Source organism: Pelophylax lessonae (assembly GCF_965119305.1).
Source record: "Pelophylax lessonae genome assembly, chromosome: 6".
In the NCBI taxonomy this organism is placed as follows: Eukaryota; Metazoa; Chordata; class Amphibia; order Anura; family Ranidae; genus Pelophylax; species Pelophylax lessonae.
The window spans coordinates 242,047,761-242,067,409 of NC_138773.1; the positions used below are offsets into that span (position 1 = coordinate 242,047,761).

Here is a 19,649-nt window from a genome sequence, read left to right on the forward strand (position 1 = left end):
TAGAGAAGGAAATATAGCATTGAGATCATTTCTTTTTCACTCTGCTTTCATCTCCTGTCAGCATGCTCCTTTTGAGCACATTAACTGATTGGCTGCTTCTTCTTTTCCTAGTCTGAGCTTTGCAGTACAGGCAGGGCAGCTGTTAGAAATCATGGGGCCCCCTACAACCTACCTGACAGCCCCCCCCCGCTCGGAAATATCAATTTGCTAAAATGCCATGGTCGCAATGGTATGCTTTGCAGCCATAGCAAAAATTAGAGCCTACTGACACCTGTTTTTTATTTTACTTTTTTTAATTGCTGAATGGCAATTTTACATTGCGAGACCGCATGTCAACTGTGAGCCAATTATTTGACTTCAAGGTGCAGAGCGACCCTATTGAACTCAATGGGTGGTACTGCCTGTCAAACTCTGTAGAGACACAGACAGAGACTCTGTCTGCTTCTACAGCTGTCTCCTTTTACTTCAAATATTGGCACTGCCAGTATGTAAAACCGATCCCCCTGCCGAGCTGCTGGAGGAAGAAAGTTGGCAGTGTTGCAAGTGGATCCACAGCGGTCACATGATAGTACAGCTGGCTCTCCTCTCCTGCAGGTGCCCGGGCCCCTCTTCTGAAGTGACAGAGCCAGGGCCCGGTACAGGAGGGCTGGCTGTACTGCCCCATCAGCGGCCCTGAGTACAGGGACTGCAAAAGCTTATACCAGCTCACATTCAGGTACTTGCACAGCTTGCATTAAAAAAAACACAGGTATTAATATAGTTATGATTACAAAGCTGCATTAATGTCTATCTTTTACAACTGCTTAGAGTTAAACTTGAACTAACAGGAAGTATTGCCAGCATATGTAGCAAGGAATTTGCATGTATAATTAAAGTCTATACATAATAGCATTATTGTACACATTAACACATGTTGATCAGATTAATTGTCTTAAGTTGATTATATTCAAACATATATAAAAAAAAGTCTTAAGAAAAATTGTGAGGCACATGTAATGTGTTGGAAATGTCACCATAGCTACATGCAGTGCTCTGTGATATAAATCTTAAAGTACATCTTTCTGCTCAATGAAAATACAAAGCTCTAGTCTCCATTTGTATACCATACACAGGGTTGGCAGATCTTGTCATGAAGATCATTATCTCCTCCTCCTGTGTCTCTTCTAATGATGTAATGGTGCTGGTCAGCTGTCTTCATGTCACAAGTCACATTCCATTGTGTGGGATAAAGACCAAAGTGGCAGTGACAGCGCAATGACAGCTGAAGGATACTGATGATGATCTTTCTGTCTCCTCTGCCCTAATTTTTCAGCACTGTACATTTTATAATGAATGTATAGAAAATAGGAAGGACAGATTCAATGATTATTCGCTCCATTTGCCTTATCTAGCCATGTTCAATACATGCCATTCAGAGATTCCTTCAGTATAAAGTATATACAATAATGTCAACCACATGGGCAATTTAACTTTTTATTGATGTTTGCTGCAATTTTTTCATTTTCTTGATTTTTTTGTAACAATCTTTCTTTTTACTTTAAAGAGACTGACACTATGAGTCTCCTGAAAGCTCACCCCCACCCATTTGTACTTACTGTCATTGTTCTCTCTGGCTGCTCCATCGGAGCCTTAAAAAATACTTACTGCTTTCATTTATAGGGAATTGTAATGGAACCGCTTCACACCCCTATTCGGTGCTTCCTTCTGCCAAACAGTGCCTCCTGACCTCCAAACTGTTCCGAGCAGACCAAGAGCTAATACCAGCCCTGTTACTCCAATCATCATACATAGAAAAGATGTTGGGATAGAACGAAAAGAATGACTGATTATTGAAACTCAGATACATACTTTATACCCCACAGGAGGACAGTCCCCTCTTAAGGATATTAGCATGACAATGCAAACTTCAAACACAAATCCAATTAACCGCTAACAACTAACAGCGGTCTTAATTAACCAGTAATCTAATTAAACAGTAAGTTAATCAACAAACATATAACATCCCACAAAAATTTGTTTACAAGGTGACGTGGACACAATACTAGCAGACAGAGAGAAACAATAGGTGACCCAATTAACAATGGGAAGGACCTACTTAACAATAAACACATAACAGACTCCACCCAACCTTAGACTATGCAGCAACAGTCTATGAGAAAATCTCCTACAATATTCCAGCAGTCTGAAAAGGTGAAATGAATTTATCTTCATAGATTTCTTAAGGAATATTGTAGATAAATATTTCTGTCCCAAGTGAAGGAGTCTCTCCAACCCAGGCTGCAGGAGGGCCACCATATTTCCTCTGACCATTATCCTGTACAGGAATAATGATACACCTTTCCATCCACTTCAGAAGGGAAATGTTATTGTCCTTATTCAGAGAAGTAATCCAAATCACGCTCTCAGCGTCCATTAAATGGTTGTCCAATATTATAGAATGATCTGCTTTATCCATGGGTCATAATCAGTGGGGAGAAGGCTTGCCCCTAGTTCTCTCCAAAAGCTCCTGTACTGGTTGGGTCTGTCACAGGAATCATATAACCTCATCTTAAGATGCAGTTCTTAGACCTAAGTGGCCAATTGCCATGCCCAAACAATGTCATGTTAGGAAGAGGATGTTTTCAACCCTATGTAAGTTTCATCACCACCTGATACAGGGCTTGGACTCCTGCCTCCAACAGTGGATTGGTGGGAGTTGGCATTGGCAAAAATGAGTGTACGTAGATCTGTGGGGGGGGGGGGAGGGTATTATAATACTGTATCACTTTGACTTGAATGGTTTTGGTTCTGGCCCCTTCCAATTTTTAGTTATCACGATTTTATGGGTGTTCTGTACACAACAGAGCTCATTCATTCAATAAACTGGTGCGTAGTTCTATGAAGATGCACAAAGTATTGTACCACATGCCAACCAGATTTAAAAATACAGAAACGAGACCCTACCCTAGTAAATTGGTGAATATACTGTATATTTTAAAACATATTTTTCAAATGTGTATTTACGATATTATGTTTTTACAAAATACTCTTTCCTCTGTTGCCCTCTGCCAAAAATTGAGGTGTTTGTAATAATTTAAACTCATTTGGTCTAGATGCTATAGGTGAAAAAATGCAGAAATTAGTGGAAGAGCCATGGTGTTATGGAAGGCAATCCTATTGGTGTTCTGGCGTGGACCTTAACATGAGGGTTATATGTTTACCCTTAGTAGCATTCGATTTACTTTTCATGCCCTAATTCAACATTTTATTTGCCCTTTTACATTGCAAGGAACCCTCAGGCTTAGCAGGACTGGAAGCACAATGAATACTTACATAACCTATAATCTTATTCAGAGGGTTGAATCAAACACTATGTGACAGTTTCTAACAAATATTTCCTCACATGCCTAAGATGTCAGAGCATTGTTACAAGTATATAAATGTTTCCAGAATCTACTTGGCAGTTTACATTACAGCTTTTCTAAATGTATTTCTGGCTTGTTGACTGAACAATTTTACGTGAGATTCCTTCTCACTATATACTGACACTTCCTTAAAGGACTAGTACAATTAGAGCGTGTAAGCTATTTATATATAAAATCAATTAAAATTATTTCTAAAATGTGTGTGAAAATATTTGCAATCAAAGCAAAACGTTTTTTTGTAGTTGTTATGGTGTTATACAATTCAGTGTTACTATTTTATATATTATATTTTTATTTTTTCTATATATTATGTTATATTATATCTTTATATTTATGTAGCACCCTCGTAGGTACGTGCTAGTGAGAGAGTATCATTTTTGGCTCTGTCTACCTATCAGAAGAGCAGCAGGGAAATCTATATTGCTTTCTGCCTACTAGTGAGCAGGATCTGTGAGTTAGGTCTGCTCAGTATGTGATTCACTGAGTCTAGATAGTGTTTCTACATTGGTCCAATAGGGAGGAATGTTGAACAGTGGGAGGAAACCTGACCAATGAGTACAGAGGCCTTGATACAGTCCCAGTGGTTGGTAGAGACTGGCTGTCTCTGTGCATCATGGGATACTGTATAAAAGCCAGGAGCACATGTGCTGCAGGTCTTTGGCTAGTAACCAGAGTCCCAGAGGGAGGGTGGCGGCTGCCTCCTCCTCTATAGCAGGGGCACGCGGTCACAAGCAGTCTGCCTGGGGACAAGAGGAAAGGAACTGAACTCAGAGGTCCAGGAGAACTGCCTGGAGGGGTTGAGACACTGGAGACCCTAGAAAAACAGTATCGTGAGTACAGGGGATCTTGTCTAGGGGCCTAACCTGAGGGGGGCCACCCTGGTGTAGGATAGTCAGAGGACGGGTGTTAGTCTGTGTATTGAAAGGGGATACTAGGCAGGTATCCTGAAGATAATCTAGCCAACTAAGTTGTCTGAACAGAGAATTGACCTAAATTCATCTAGTGGCAAGGTGAATCTGCAGCCTTGCTGCATCTCCCAATAGGAGTCCTCATCCATTGTGAATAGTTTGATTTGGAGTACCCCGCTATTCCCTTCTCCCATTCCTATTTAAAATAAAACAGCAAAAACAACTACATACCCCTGGACTGATCATTGACTGAGCTAAAGAAGTAAAGTGTTAATTTGTGGATACCAATGTTGCTAATGGTAACCCAGGGGGACCCAAGAGTGTATTATCCAGCAGTCCTCAAGGGGGTAATGCTACATTTATATAATATGTTATTTTATTTGATATATACAAATATTGTCTCATGCTAACATTTAAGGATGGAGACATCCTGACCATTGTGTCTGCCACTGGGCATCAAAGTGTAACTATGCACAAAAACAAAATGTGCGTTCGTTTTCTTTTTTCAGACTTTTGGTTCCTCATGATCAACCTAAGGCTCCATGTACACGGGACGATGGAAATGGCCGTTTAGGAGCAGTTGGGCGTTTTTTTCAGAAGCCCCTGAACGCAGCTCCATGTTATCTTATCTGTCCATGTACACATGGTCGTTTTCAGTCATTTGCAGGCAGTTGTGTTCAGGGACGATTTTTAGAACGCAATTATTTGCATTCTAACGTGTGTTTCCCGACGTTTCAAACGCAGAAACGCGGCCGAACGTGACTAAACTTGACTGAACGTGATGAACCTACGTTCAGCCACGTTATAAGTTTTTTTCTTCCATTCAAAATCAATGGTTCCCTATGGGAGCCTATTGATTTGAATGGAAGTCGCACCGCAAGTCGGATCCGACTTGCGGCGCGACCTGCACTGTGAGAATCTTGAGGGGGAACTCCACGCCAAAAATGGGAAAAAACTGCGTGGGGTTCCCCCCCAGGTTCCAAACCAGGTCCTTCGGGTCCGGCATGGAATTTGAGGGTAGCCCCATGCCGAAAAAACGGCGTGGGGTCCCCCCCAAAATCCATACCAGACCCTTATCCGAGCATGCAGCCCGGCAGGCCAGGAAAGGGGAGGGGAGGAGCGAGCAGCCCCACCCCCCCTGGACCACACCAGGCCACATGCCCTCAACATGGGGGGGTGTTGGTGCTTTGGGGCAGGGGGAGCTCTGCACCCCCCACCTCAAAGCACCTTGCCCCCATGTTGATGAGGACAAGGGCCTCATCCCCACAACCCTGGCCGGTGGTTGTGGGGGTCTGCGGGCAGGGGGCTAATCGGGATCTGGAAGCCCCCTTTAACAAGGGGCCCCCCAGATCCTGGACCCCCTCCCTATGTGAATGGGTATGGGGTACACTGTACCCCTACTCATTCACCACATAAAAGGCAGTGTATGGAAATAATGACAGGAGACGTTTTGGAAAGTTTATTAAAAATCTTCATCCAGCTCTTCTTGTCTTCTCCTCTCCGGGGTCTTCTCCTCTCCGGGGTCTTCTGCTCTTTTGCTGTCCCCTCTCCGGGGTCTTCTGCTCTTTTGCTGTCCGCTCTTCTTGTGTTCTTCTCTCCGGGGTCTTCTGCTCTTTTGCTGTCCCCTCTTCTGCTGTCCTCTCTTCTTTTCCTCTCCTCTCCGGTCTTCTGCTCTTTTGCTGTCGGCTGTCGGCTGTCGGCTCTTCTTCCTCTGGTCCTCCTCCACCGACGTCTCCGGTGATTATGCCGGTCTCCGGTCTCTGCAGCTTATTATATAGCCATTAGGGGCGTGGCCCCAATGACGTCATCGGGAGGCCCGCCCCCTCATGTCACAGATGATGTCTTCTGTGACATGAGGGGGCGGGGCCTCCCGATTACATCATCGGGGCCACGCCCCTAATGGCTATATAATAAGCTGCAGAGACCGGAGACCGGCATAATCACCGGAGACGTCGTCGGAGGAGGACCAGAGGAAGAAGAGCCTGTACTGATAACAGTCAGTACAGGTAGAGAGCACAGGAAGATATCCGCACACAAGATTTCTGGCAAGATCAACAGTTATTTTTACATTTATCAAACAAATATACTGTTACAAAACATTGGACTATTTAACAGACCAAGAAGAACTAAATAGGTTTATTGTTAGGGTTTACATAGATCCTTTTTAGTGGCCCCCCTTCTGCCCCAAAAGGCTTCCCAACGCTGTATTATAGGAGGTATGTTTAAAAATTTGGTGAATGGTATCAGGAAAAAAAACAATACAGAAGATACAAACAAATTACCTTTATTGGCCTTCAAAATAATCGTCATCCTTCACAACACACTTTTGGCAACGTTCATAAAGCTTCTGGAAACTGTCAGCACAGGCCTCTTTAGGAATCGATCGTAGAACCGCTGTCACACATTCTTGGATTGCTGCCATGTCCACAAAACATGCGCCTTTCATGGCGCTCTTCAGGCGGGGAAACAAAAAGAAGTCCACAGATCAGGGGAGTACAGTGGATGATCAAGAACAGGTACGCCGCACTGAGCCAAGAATTGGTGCCCCTGGATCGCACAATCGCCAGGCCCAGGATAGATTCTGGTCACACATGGTAATGAAATCTCCAGAGGTTTCTATTCGTTTTGCTTTCTGTTAGTCTTTTAGCTTGTGGGGCACAAACCGGGAACAGATCTTATGCTTACCCAAAACTTTGCGGACGATGGTGCGCACCGTATCCCTGCTAATGCCCAGTTCCTCTGCCCTCAATCGCCAACGATCTCCTGACAGAATTTGTCACACTTGCTTGATCGTGTCTGGAGTTCTGCTTGTCAATGTTTGAACCAGTCGTAAACACATTTTCTGCTCACAGCTCCTGTCCCATACACTTGCACCAACATTTAATGCTTCTCCGTTGCCGTTTTCCACAATTTGTACCAGAACTTGATGTTCGCTCGTTGCTCCATTGCACTGTGACCCTATCTCTCACACTGACTATGTTTGACTGCCCGCAGCGGTTTTACCCTGACAGTCACGTGTACTTCATGCTCGGTGGCGCTTCTTCATCTGTCTCTGGATAGCCATGTGCATGCACACGCGCACCCGGCCCATGTTGCCATTGAGATATCAGACCATTCTCCAAACTTTTCAGACAGATTGTATGCCTTTTTGAGTATACTTATCTGTTTTAGAAGTTTTCTGGATAAGTCTAGAAATGAAGCATGGGTTTGCTGCCATCATAGGTTCATAGGGTATCCAGTAGCTTTGAAATTCACAATCCCAGCATATTATTGCTTAAATGTCACACCAAATTCTCTGTAACCATAATCAACTACCTGTCCTTGAAACGTAGGTCAGCTGACTTGAAAGAGCCAATAAGAGCGTGTTTGAATTAGCAAGCCCCCTCACAATAGAAGGGTGAGGTCACAGCAGCCATATTGACAATGGGATTTATTTGGGAAAACATAGGGAGTGCTGCTGACAGACTGCATAGGGATTTAATATTGCAGGAATTTTAGGCACTGACAGGTCTGTAAAAGTAGATGTAAACCCTTACTGGATGTCAAGTAGGTAGCAAAATGCTGTAACGTGGAACCACCCTTGCCATTAAATGGAGGAAAGGGGCTATGTTCATCAAATTGTATGGAAGTAGTTAAAGTGCTAAGAAACTATGTTGAGCTTGCATTTATGTACTGGGCACGTGGGTGGTTTTTCTTTCAGTCCAAAAACAGAAACAACCCAAAATCACAAAACAATCTGAAAAATCAACACTCCAAAATAGGAGATATAAAATAAATATAATGTAAACCTAAAGAGTTCATTATTAAATTGTTTCATGAGAAAGGATATTAGGTACTATAATAGGCATAAAATATATTCAGGATAAATGCAAAACACTTTCAAGTAATATCAGAGTCCACATTGATGTACTATGAAGAAAATTGTTTGATCTCTCTTATGCGCTGGTAAGGAAATGAACAAACCTCCATGAATCACAACACCTCTAATGAACAACACCTCTTTTTAAATGTTATTCACTTTCATGTCAAAAAGTGGCTGTGTGTGTCCCAAGACCATCCAAATGCTCTTGGAATGCCTCTCTCTTCCTGTGGTCAGCAGTAAAGGAAAGGAGAAAGGGATAAAAATATAGCTGTTAGTACTTTCCGTATGTGTCTAAGCACACTATCACACTAAAAGGCAAAGCAAGGCAGATTAATAAAATTACAGCAGGCTCTGTTCTGTGCCTGTCCACGTTTCTTTTACCAGGGAACTCTGTACAAAAAAAATTTAAAAAAAATGTAAATATGTTAAGAAAATTTAAAAAGTGATGTGATAAATATGGGAGGAGTTGCAGTGAATGTTTTTGTGAGTAAACCCATCTATTAGGACATGCAGCATGTGTTTTAGGAGATATTTACGATTTGTGAAATTAATCCCTGCTTTATTGCAGCTCACCACTATAGTAACCTCTTCAAAGGATGCCAAAATCGTGCAAGCATCCTGGATGAAGAGCCACCGGTGGGTGGGGTTAAAAAAACAGTACTCCAGAGCGTCATGTTATAAACGCATAGAAGGAGAAAATGCTGGAGAAGTAGGAGGGGGAGAGGAAGGGAGAGTAAAAAAAGAAGTTAGAGAAGGAAAAGGGAGAAGGCGGTCACATCAGTAATACTTTACACCTACTACCTCCATGCAACAGCACCTCTTCTTTCATTTTAGGCTTACTTGCCTTTTTTTTTGGATGTTCCTGATTTTGAGTATGGCTGGGGGTCTATGGCCATATGCCTCCAGTGCCCCGACTATAATGTAATAATAGTATAAAAATACAACTTGCTGACTGGCAAAGCAGAGGATTTGCAGATGTGCCTGGCCTCTGCGGTGTGCAGCCTATGCACCACAATAATACAAAAAAAAACAATACATAAAAACAAGCCATGCCAAGTCATTTCCACAGGATTATATGGGAGGGGTTGCAGTATTATGACAAAGTGAGGCTCAGACCACCAGGCTTGTGGGTGATTATAGTATAGCTTTTGATAATGCCTGTTGCCATCTGGAGCTGCACTGTACAACTACTGTTCAATATTGATGGCTATTGTTGCTCAAAAATACACCCCATTTTCTATTTCAAGATAAAACCTGCCTTGTATTTCCCTCTCAAATAGTGGCCTATTCAAGCTGCTTACATACTATCTAGCCATTGAACAGTATTTGAATATTGTCCCTCACATAATACACTCTTATTTGTATTGCAATATAAACCTGTCTTGTCTCTTGCTATTTTCTGCCTAATTAAGTGCACACATACTGTCCTAATGGTGAACTAAAGTTTGAGCTCCAGGAAGCTATCACATGATAGCAGGCACTGGCCCAATCAGCTTTGGTCAGGGAGTTCCAAACCCTGCACCCGTGCATAACAAAGGTACAGGGATAGTAGCTGATGTAATTGACTGAAAATGGCCACCAGATGCTAGACAATTTCTACCTAACACATACCTGTATGGCTGTATACTACCCCCACCAGTCAAAATTTTAAAAAGAGAATTTGATGAATCTCCAGCAAACCAAACCCAAGCAGATTCTCCAATCCCTAGATGTGGTACACAGGGTTTCCCAATATCCCACAGTGGTTGCAGAAAGTAATAGGAGATGCCAAGAGCAGTGCTGACATGGCAACATCAGTTCCCCTCTCTGCATGAATACATTATAAGTGAACGACGCTGTGGTGATGCTCCCAGTGGGCAGGGCTATGACGCCTATTTATTCATATACTGTAAGTCCATATTCTTCCAAGTTAAAAAACTAAACAAATCATGATGGTTGTTTTTTTTTTTTTTGTGTTCCAGCTGATTAGATCCAGTGGTGGCAAGTCTGGGCAACTCCCATTTTTATTTGCTTCCAAGGCAACCCCCAGTGCTAACGGGCATGTAGGCTGGTAGCCCAATAGAAGGAAAGCTGCACAGTTGTCTTTCCCATACTATAGACATTCCGCATGTCTGCCATGTCAAGACTTGGGGCGGGAGAAAAGCAGAAAAAAACCCAAAGAAAAAAAATGGCATTCTGCCAGCAATTGCTATTCACGGTGCTGAACCTGTGCTGAATCTATGTTTATATAGTTTCAGCACCATGGACAGAAATTGAGACAGAGCAGTGAAAGGGCTCCCATTATTTAACAAGATTCACTTAAAAGACTCAACCAGAAATATGAAAATAAATGTTGCTGTACTTTAGGTATTCGATTGGCATTCACGACTTGATTATGCAAGATCCATCCGTCAACTGTGTGCACAATAAATGTAGTGCATTTTGCCCGAAATTGATAGAGGAATCCCAGAAAATCTTTGGAAAAACATTTGGGTTAATATTCACTATTTAAATTGAACTCTTTTGTCCCTGAATAATTAACCCTTGCAGTGGATAGAGGCTATCCGCAGTGCTGACAGACACTTCCTAATTGTGAAGCCAAAGTATACAGTATAAGGATAGAAACAATGAGTCAGAGCTGAAAATAAGATAAGAATCCTAGGAGAGATGTTTTGAAGGATTCCTAACTCAATTTAGGGATTATAAGGTCTTTAATGGAATATATTTGTTACATAGGTGGAATAAGGCAATTCTCTTATTGGGCTCATGGATTTATTTAATTTGTTAGCAAGGCATTTATCAGAGCAGGTAAGTGGACAGGAAACACTTGTCCATCTATCTTTATTATAATGTAAGTGAAATTCCCTAATATGGCAGTTCGCTGACCTTTTAACAGCCTTATTTTCCCTCTTTTTCATTAATGTTTCTGTAGTTTCAAAGACAGCCTGGAGAAGTCTTCATATTCTGACTGGTTAATAAATAACAGCATTGCAGAACTAGTTGCATCAACGGGTCTTCCAGTAAATATAAGTGACGCATATCAGGATCCTCGCTTTGATGCCGAGGTGAGTGTACTGATTGGACACACAGCTTATAAAAAAGCTGCCTAAATGAATCCTGCAATAAGAGCAATATGTTAGCTGCTTTTAATGACCTTTCTTTCTAGAAACGTTAGTTGATTTTGGCTGTCATGGTGATCTGGTGATCCAATAACTTCAATATATTATAACTCTGAATTTACTGACAAGTATATAGATCAGTAGTTCTGACTTAACTAGCCAAATGCTTGTTCATTCAGTGACTTACATTTAAAGCCAGAAAATGCCCAGCAGCTAGCATTTTTAGATGGTTAGCAATGGTAGCCAACATTTTTCTATCAGATCAAGTTTCCTACATTTAATGCTAGCATGTCTATCTTTATAATATCTTCCAACAATTCCTACACTAAGATGTACACTGTGAGTCAGTAAGGGTTCTATTTGTCTGCATAGTGTTACCTATCCAGCAGGTTTTCAAGCACTGTGAGCTGGAGGCATACAGTATGTGTTCAGGCTCTATTCAAAAGAATATATACACAAGCAGTTTGATGATGTGCTCAATGGTGTATTTTGGTTTTGTGCTGCCCTAGGCAAGACTAAAATTGGGCGCCCCCTTCCGACTCCTATGTAAATTTGCCAGACTCCTTCCTTTTTAATGGATGTGACTCCGTCCAAAATTGAAGGACTCCAAGTCCCAGCATGAACCCCTGAGATCTCACGAGAGGGGGGGGGGGTAAGAGAGGGTTGGAGAGAGAGAGAGGGGAGTGGGTGAGGGAGGGAGAGAGAGGGGGGGATGAGAGAGAGAGAGGCAGGTGGGTGAGGTAGGGAGTGAGAGAGAGGGGGGAGAGAGAAAGAGAGGGGGTGAGGGGGGTAAAAGAGGAGGGGTTGAGAGAGGGGTTGTGAGAGAGAGGGGGGTGTGAGAGAGGTGAGGGAAAGGAGGTGGGAGAGGCGGCTCTAGCAACCAGTGGCCAAAAGAGTCTCAGGTGGAGGGGGTGGCTTTTTTGCTGCCCCCCTACAAAGTGCCGCCCTAGGCCTGGGCCTTGTTGGCCTAGGCCAAAATACAGCACTGGATGTGCTTCCAAAGTCCAATGAATAGGTAAGTTGCTCAGGAAGCTTCCAGATAGATCAAAGAGCAGAACCACAGAGTGTAGTATGTATAACAAACATTTCATGAAATAAGAGTAAAATAGCGCACTCACCACTGCTGGGACAAAAAGGCAGATTACAGTATCTCACTCTGCTGGGTTTTTGTTAATCCCCTTACACTTCCATGGCCAATGGCAGCGGATGGAGTATTTGGAGTATTGGGAGAATATATACAGTCCTCTGGGATCAAGTCAGTATAGAGAGAAGAGCAAAGTGTGCAGCCAGCGATACTGGCTTCACCCAGGGCCGCTAATAGTGCAGTACAGCCAGCCCTCCTGTACTGGGCCCAAGGCTCCATCAGGTAAAAAAGGAAGTCCAAGCACCTGCTGAGTAGGAGGGCTGGCTGTACTGTCTTATTTCAGACACCGATCCTCTTCTGCCTCCCCCTGCAGTTCTCCTCCTCTTTCTCCCCCTGGCTGCACTGCAAGGGGAGTGGTTCTGGCACATGCACCCCTTCCATATGCTGTTGGGACCCCCACTGTGCCCCTTTCCCCTGCAAAGCTGCCGGCTTCCTCTCTCTCCCACTGGCAGCTGCTGTGGGCACATAGGGGGATGTTTCAGGGTGGAGAGCAGGTCAATGTCATTTACTGGCCCCTTCCTTTCCTGAATGAACACAGTGAGCGATCAGTACCAATCACTCCTGTGTCCATAGATTACTGAAGCATACTAAACGGTGTCCACTATGCTTCAGTTTGTGGATGAGCAGGAAGCCTCAGAGTGCTTCCTATTCATTAATCTGTGCAGGTGAGGCTGCAGGGAAAGGGGCTGATAAATCTATGTCAGTTCATCAGTTCATCAGTCTGTCGGGGTGAAGGGGGGGGGGCTGTCAGGTAGGCTGTATGATGATTTCTAACAACAGCCCTGGCTCCATCCACTTAATCCACTTAACTTCTTCGGCATGAACATCTGCCTTTACCCAATACTGGGGTGGGGGGGACATCTTCTCTAGTTTCTGTCCCCGTGAACCTCCTTGGTATCAAGAGTATCCATGAAATGTTTATTTTGGGGGTACCAAGAAAGGGGTGTAAACTTTGTCCATTTTGGTTTTTTTAGGCCCTGAGTCTCCTTGTGTGGATATAATTCCTGCAAAGATTCAGGTGACATCCAAACTACCTAAGGTTCCCCCTATCCCTGTTCTAGAAAATGAATTACCTAGATCTGATTTTAATTCTGACCAGGGTGATCCTTCCTCTGGACAAACTTCAGGAACCACAGGCCGTGATTTACCGGCTGCTGCTACAGAGACAGTTCTCTCTCCCGACTTGCATACAGGTTCTGGGTCTGGTGGTGTCCACCTTCAATACAGTTATGTTTGCACAGTCTTACATGCAGCTCCATCAGCAGGTTCGGCTCCACAGAAGGTTTGTGGCAATGTCACGGGTTCGTCTGGCAGATGCCGCAGGCATCCTAGGGGTACAGTAAGGCCAGTATCATCCTCTGCTCAAGCTTCTTCCGCAGTTCCTGCAAGGAATCAATGGCAATGGTCTTCCAACTATTCTGGTGGATGTAAACTTCCTTGGGGGCTACCTCTCAGTTGTCCCAAGGGCTAATCTACCATCCTGTTTTAATGGCTTAGCTATTGAAAGCTAGGTACTAGAGGTATAGAGGTTTGTCTGGATCCGTGATCCCTACTATGGTGAAGGCAAGGAAGTCGTCTTCCAGCAAGATATACCATTGTACGTGGAAAGCGTACATTTCTTGATGTGAGTCAATTGGCACTCATCCTCGATCCTTTTCTGTGGCTCAGATCTTAGCCTTTCTCCAACCAGGCATTGAGCGGAAGTTGGCTTTGACTTCCATTTGAATGAGGATATTGTGTTGCCTTCCTTGTTTCCCAAGCCAGCTCAGCCCAAGGAATTTGCTTTGCTTACCTTGGATGTGGTATGGGCGAGTCAAGTGTATCTGGCAGCCACAGAGTCCTTTCTGATGTTAGACTCGCTCTTTGGGGGTTACACAAGCACCAATGAATGGGCTGGCCATCCTACCATCTCCAGACAGATCAGACAGACGGTGACTCAGGCCTATTCTATCAAAGGTCAAGTTCCTCCTTTCCCTGTCATGGCGCATTCTATTCACTCGATGAGTACTTCCTGGGCCTTCCATAATTAAGCGTCAGTATCTCAAGTTTGCAAGGCGGCAACTTGGTCGTCGGTGCATACTTTCACCAAACTCTACAAAGTAGATATTTTGGCATCTGTGGGTGCTTCTTTTGGCCACAAGGTTTTGTAGGCTGCTGTTTAAGAGGGGCTGTTCCCTCTTGAGGGGTGTTTTTAATTTTTTGTTTCACATGGGGCTTCTGTGTCCTGGTTGAGCTCCTGTGACCCACATAAGGCTCTTGTGTTTAGCCTTGGGTTATTTTCCCCATCCATCATTTTCCTTTTGGCACTGTTTTTGGACGTCCCAGTAGTTATGATTTATAGGGCACTGTGTCCGTCGATGAACAAAAAAGAAAATGTGATTTTTGTACTTACCATAAAATCTATTTTTCTGAGTTAATCGACGGAAACAGCACCCTCCCCTCTAAGGAGTTTTGATACTCCTAATACTGCTTGCTACTAAACTGATTACCTAGAGCAGAGAGGGGGGTTTTATACCAGCTGGGGACGGCCCATGGGCGTAGCCAAGTGTTTTTTGTTCTGCCTAGTCCTACTCCTGGAGGAGGCAATATAACTAAGTAGTTATAAATTATGGAGCGCTGTGTACATCGATAAACTCAGAGAAATGAATTTTACGGTAAGTTTGTCCGTTATAAGGTCACAATTAAAAGGTCACATTCCCGGTCCCAACGCTTATCTGTTTCAGCCCTATGTGGACCTTAGTCATAGTGCTGTGACTAAGGCCCACATAGGTCCAAAAGCAATAATCCCCACACACACATTCATGGAAATGGCTATAATGATGCTAGGTGCTGTAATGATCACCGGCTAGAAAATACAGACAATCTGAATAGAGAAATGTCATCAGCACACCTAGGATTCCTCAAAGGGTCCAAAGCTTTATTCACATGGTCATGGTACACATACCGCAATGTTTCAGAGCCACGCAGGGCTTCAAGCACTTGCCTGACGAAGGGGCCCTGCATGGCTCCGAAACATTGCTGTATGTGTACCGTGTGACCATGTTGATAAGGCCATCATAGGGATGAAACACGTAAACATTGGGAGCAAGAATGTAACTTTTTCATCATGACAAATAAAGAGAATTATGATCCCAAGGACATGTGTTGCTCTGTGACATTTGTGTATTGGCAGACAGTAATCAGGAGCTGTTTGTGAGTACCGTCCATTTGCAACATAATATAAGGATGCCTGGAATTGGCAATAGTGAATGTATTACTGTATACTCTACAAAAACATCAAATTTAGTTCTAAAGAATTGGAAAAGTTGATATGAATGTGATGTATACACAGTTTACTAATCCATGTGTTGTAATAGATACATTGCCAAATTTCAAGAATTAAATAACATTTTAAGAGTACCATTACAGCCAAAGTTATGGACATAATTTATTATGCTTTCTAAAACATATACACAATATTTTATGCAGACTTTGAACAATAAGAAAGTATTTATTGCATCATAAATGTACATACTTAAAATGTACAATCATTTTGTTCAGTTGCTGATCATATGAATATTTAATGTGGACAGTATGGGAAAAGAAGCACTACAGATGGGACTCGCTTATTTGGACAAGCAGCATGATTAATCACACACTGAGCTGCAGGGTATGTCCCGCTTGTTTAGTAAAACAGTTAGGCCTCATCAGTCAAAGTGTTTTTAAATGGTTGAGACAGGCTGACTATACAATCTTCACTTGTGACTTTGTCTAATGACAGTCTAATAGTATTAATATAAAAATATTAACAGTGTACAGGTCGCTGAGGTTGGGTCCTGGAAGGACGCTATATTTCCCCTCTGTATGGACAGTGGTCCCTTAAGGGAACAAAAGGGGTTAACTCACTGGTCAGAAGAAGTGGGTTTAAAAAAAAAAAAAGACAAGAAGTTGTAGCTGTGGTGTGGGGGAGTATAGACCTTTGTACAGCCGAGAGGGTGCATGTTAGTGTCCTGCCTGCAAAACTGTTGCCAGGGGAAGTTACCCTCTCCAAAATTAGGTAATGATTAACTGCACAGCAGAGCTAAACTCTTCAAGTCAGTGAGATGGTTATCCTATGTTGTGTGTTTTTTTTTTTTTTTTTTTTTTGCTGCTATAAAGCCTGTTTAAGTTAATAAACATTCCTTTGATTGCAACGCCTGTGTCCTGTGATCCAGCTGATTCCCCAAACATTGCAATAGTCATAAACAATAATTATATGGGATTTTTTGGAGAAACGTATTTTTTGATTTGCATTTATATATATTACATTGTCATTCCTCTGCTAAATTACAATTAGGGGCTGATTTCAGGAATGGGTATCATTATCCACTCTCTGTGATGCTTCACAGTATTACTCAATATCACTACCTGCATTTTACAGATCATTTATAAAATACAGGCAGCTGTATTAAGCTTCAAAGCAGAACTTTAGGCAATAAATAAAAATAGGCAAACAGTCAGAATTTTTAATGCAGAAGAGACATGTTTTGACCTACCTGCCTTCAATAAAATGACCTACCTGCCTGTACGCCTAAGTACAGTGAATTGCGCACACGAGGCTCACTACAGAAATTCGGCAATGCCTAAGCCAACAGAACTCCTGCACATGCACAGGAGTGATGTCATCCCTTCCCAGCCAAAGAATTTGACCAGCACTCGATACCTGGAAGCCGGCCGCTTGAAGATGTCAGCAGCCTGCAGGGAACTTCAGGACGTTGCATCACTAGAGCCAAAGTGAGTATAGTTCCACTTTAAGATGAAAGAGAGACTTCCATGATTGGTGGACGGATGGTCATTTTGTTTTTGTTTTTTGTCATATACCTGGACCTTGTTTTTATTCTTTTTTTTTTAATCTCTTTATTTTTTTTTGCACTCTCAAGGCCAGTAGAGTGCACTGCACATTTGTAAAGCACATCCTTGTGCATTATCATACCGCCCAACTTTTTGAGATGGGAACGAAAGACACCTATTAGCAAAAATATGTAGGCAAAGGACACACCCCCTGCCACGCCCACCTAAAGGAGGATCATACAAAAAAAAAACAATTATTAGTTAAGCCCACAAGTGCTTTTTTTACCACTACTATTCCTCTATACTGGCTTTTGAAATATACAGATGCAGCAATTTATGAATTGAATGTAAGGTTTTGCACTGTGAAACACCTTTTGAAAGATAAATAGTGCATTTTTAACAAATATATAGATTAGACCAAAATGAGGGACAAATGAGTTGGAAAGAAGGACAGAGGGACTTTGTTCCAAATCAGGGACAGTTGGGAGCTATGCATTATAGATGTGTGCAGCAATTTTCTTTTTAAACAGCGCTATGATTACAGTACAGCTACTTTGTATACAGTAGCTGCTTTTTAAATGGACCCCCTTACAGAGAAACTCAAACTAGATGAACGACATGTAAAATGATATTAAAACAGCTCACTAAATCTCATACTGTTTGCTGTCATCATCTCACCGTGTTAGCATTTTACAGCCTCCCTCTCCTGTTAGTGTAATTGTGTTACATTCAATCATTATGATGGCATATTTTACGAATGCCAAAATATGAGTCTTGTGATTTTTAGGAGCGAAAAGCTGTGTAAATAGAAAAAAAGATACTAATGAGTAAAGCACATCTCTCATGAAAATATAAAGCTTAACATACTTTCAGAAGCTTGCTTGCATTTCCCCCCGCAATCGCTCTTAAGTAACAACTTTTAGAAGACAATGGAAATGGGATTAGGAACCAATCAGCTTCCAGGTTTTTTTGACAAAGCTTCATTTAACAATCTGACATTAGAAGATGATTGGTTACCCTGCACAACTGAACCAGATTTTGCACTCTCCAGTTTTAATAAATCTTAACTTTCAAGGAAAGCAGCATTATTGTCAAATTAGGAGGGCAATGGAAGGGTATATACCAAAGGTATCTTTTCTTAGTTCATTTGTTTAACATGGCAAAATTATTTAAAGTGATACTAAACACACACTTTAATTTACATAATCCCTTCTATTTCTGTATATGGATGATGGCACTGTAATTATTTTAATAAAAAAAGAAAACATCTAAGTTCCTTTTTTCTAATCAATATACAGTTGTCACATGACCCAGCTCTTTTCCAGCCTTTCTGCAGGGAAACAGTGGCAGGAAGAGCTTCTAGTTCTCTGCTGCTGGTCACATGTTCAAAAAAAAAAAAGTCTTTGGAATTCTAAGTAAAAATAAATAAATAATATAAATAAGCGGTTTTAAATTGTCGTACAAATATATATTTGAAAGGAAATCTTTATCATTTTTTTTTCATTTTTTGGCAAAAACATGAAGTAGGCAGATTTCTACCAGTCACAGGCTGTGTCTTGCCCCTCCAGCCTGTGTCTTAGAATAGCAAGGAGGTGAAGCCTCCATCAATCTACATGTAATATCCTACCCCTATTGTTTTTAGCTGGTTTACTGGGCATGGAGGAGGAGGGAGGGAGTGTGCATGTCAACTACCACTGTGTATACGCCCACATGTGTGACTCTATGGTCACATGGGTTGCTCAGATGTTATAGGAAGAAAATGTTCAGCAAAGAAACTCACTGAAAACTGAGCATGTGCAGAGCTGCCAACACTGCTCTGCAAAATCCCTAGCTGAATTGGGTACATGGATGGGGGGGGGGGGGGGAGATAGAGAACAGTAGGATCAACTAGGTTTTTTGCAGAATACAGAAAACAAATCCCATAGTGACTGAGTAGGTATGGATCGCATGAAATACAACATTTATTGATAGTTATTTATGATGTGTTTTTTCAGACTTTATAGTAACTGCTTGTTTAAAACAGTATTAAACCCAAAAGCAAATGTTTATTATACTGTATTGCAGCTTACCAATTCTGTATTTCTGGTTTTGGGTTTATACCATTTTAGTTAATCAATTAATTAATTATTTAAGTGGAGCTGAGAGTAATATAAAAAATAACATGGTGTATATAATTGGTAAAAAGGCGCTGGTAATCTTTTATAGTGCTAAATACAAATACTAAATTATTTTCATAAAAATCCAATAAAATTATATAATCAATATTATAGTAAAAGTGCACGTGCTGTACTGTACTTGGTGCAAAAAAAAAAAAAAATTATTGCAAATCAAAGTGCTTACTAGTGCATCAACTTAGTAAATTAAGGTGCAAGTGCTAACCTTTACTTGTGCAAAGATTATTGCAAATCAGGAAAAGTGCTTCAT

The 19,649-nt window shown here is 41.9% G+C and overlaps 1 protein-coding gene across 1 annotated transcript in view; it reads left to right on the plus strand.

Moving 5' to 3' along the window:
* Window positions 1-19,649, plus strand: part of PDE11A (phosphodiesterase 11A) — an 830,139-nt gene that overhangs the window by 437,164 nt on the left and 373,326 nt on the right. The window contains exon 6 of the mRNA XM_082260061.1: window positions 11,086-11,218. Within this exon, the coding sequence (XP_082116187.1) occupies window positions 11,086-11,218 (133 nt within the window). The remainder of the gene's footprint in view (window positions 1-11,085; window positions 11,219-19,649) is intronic.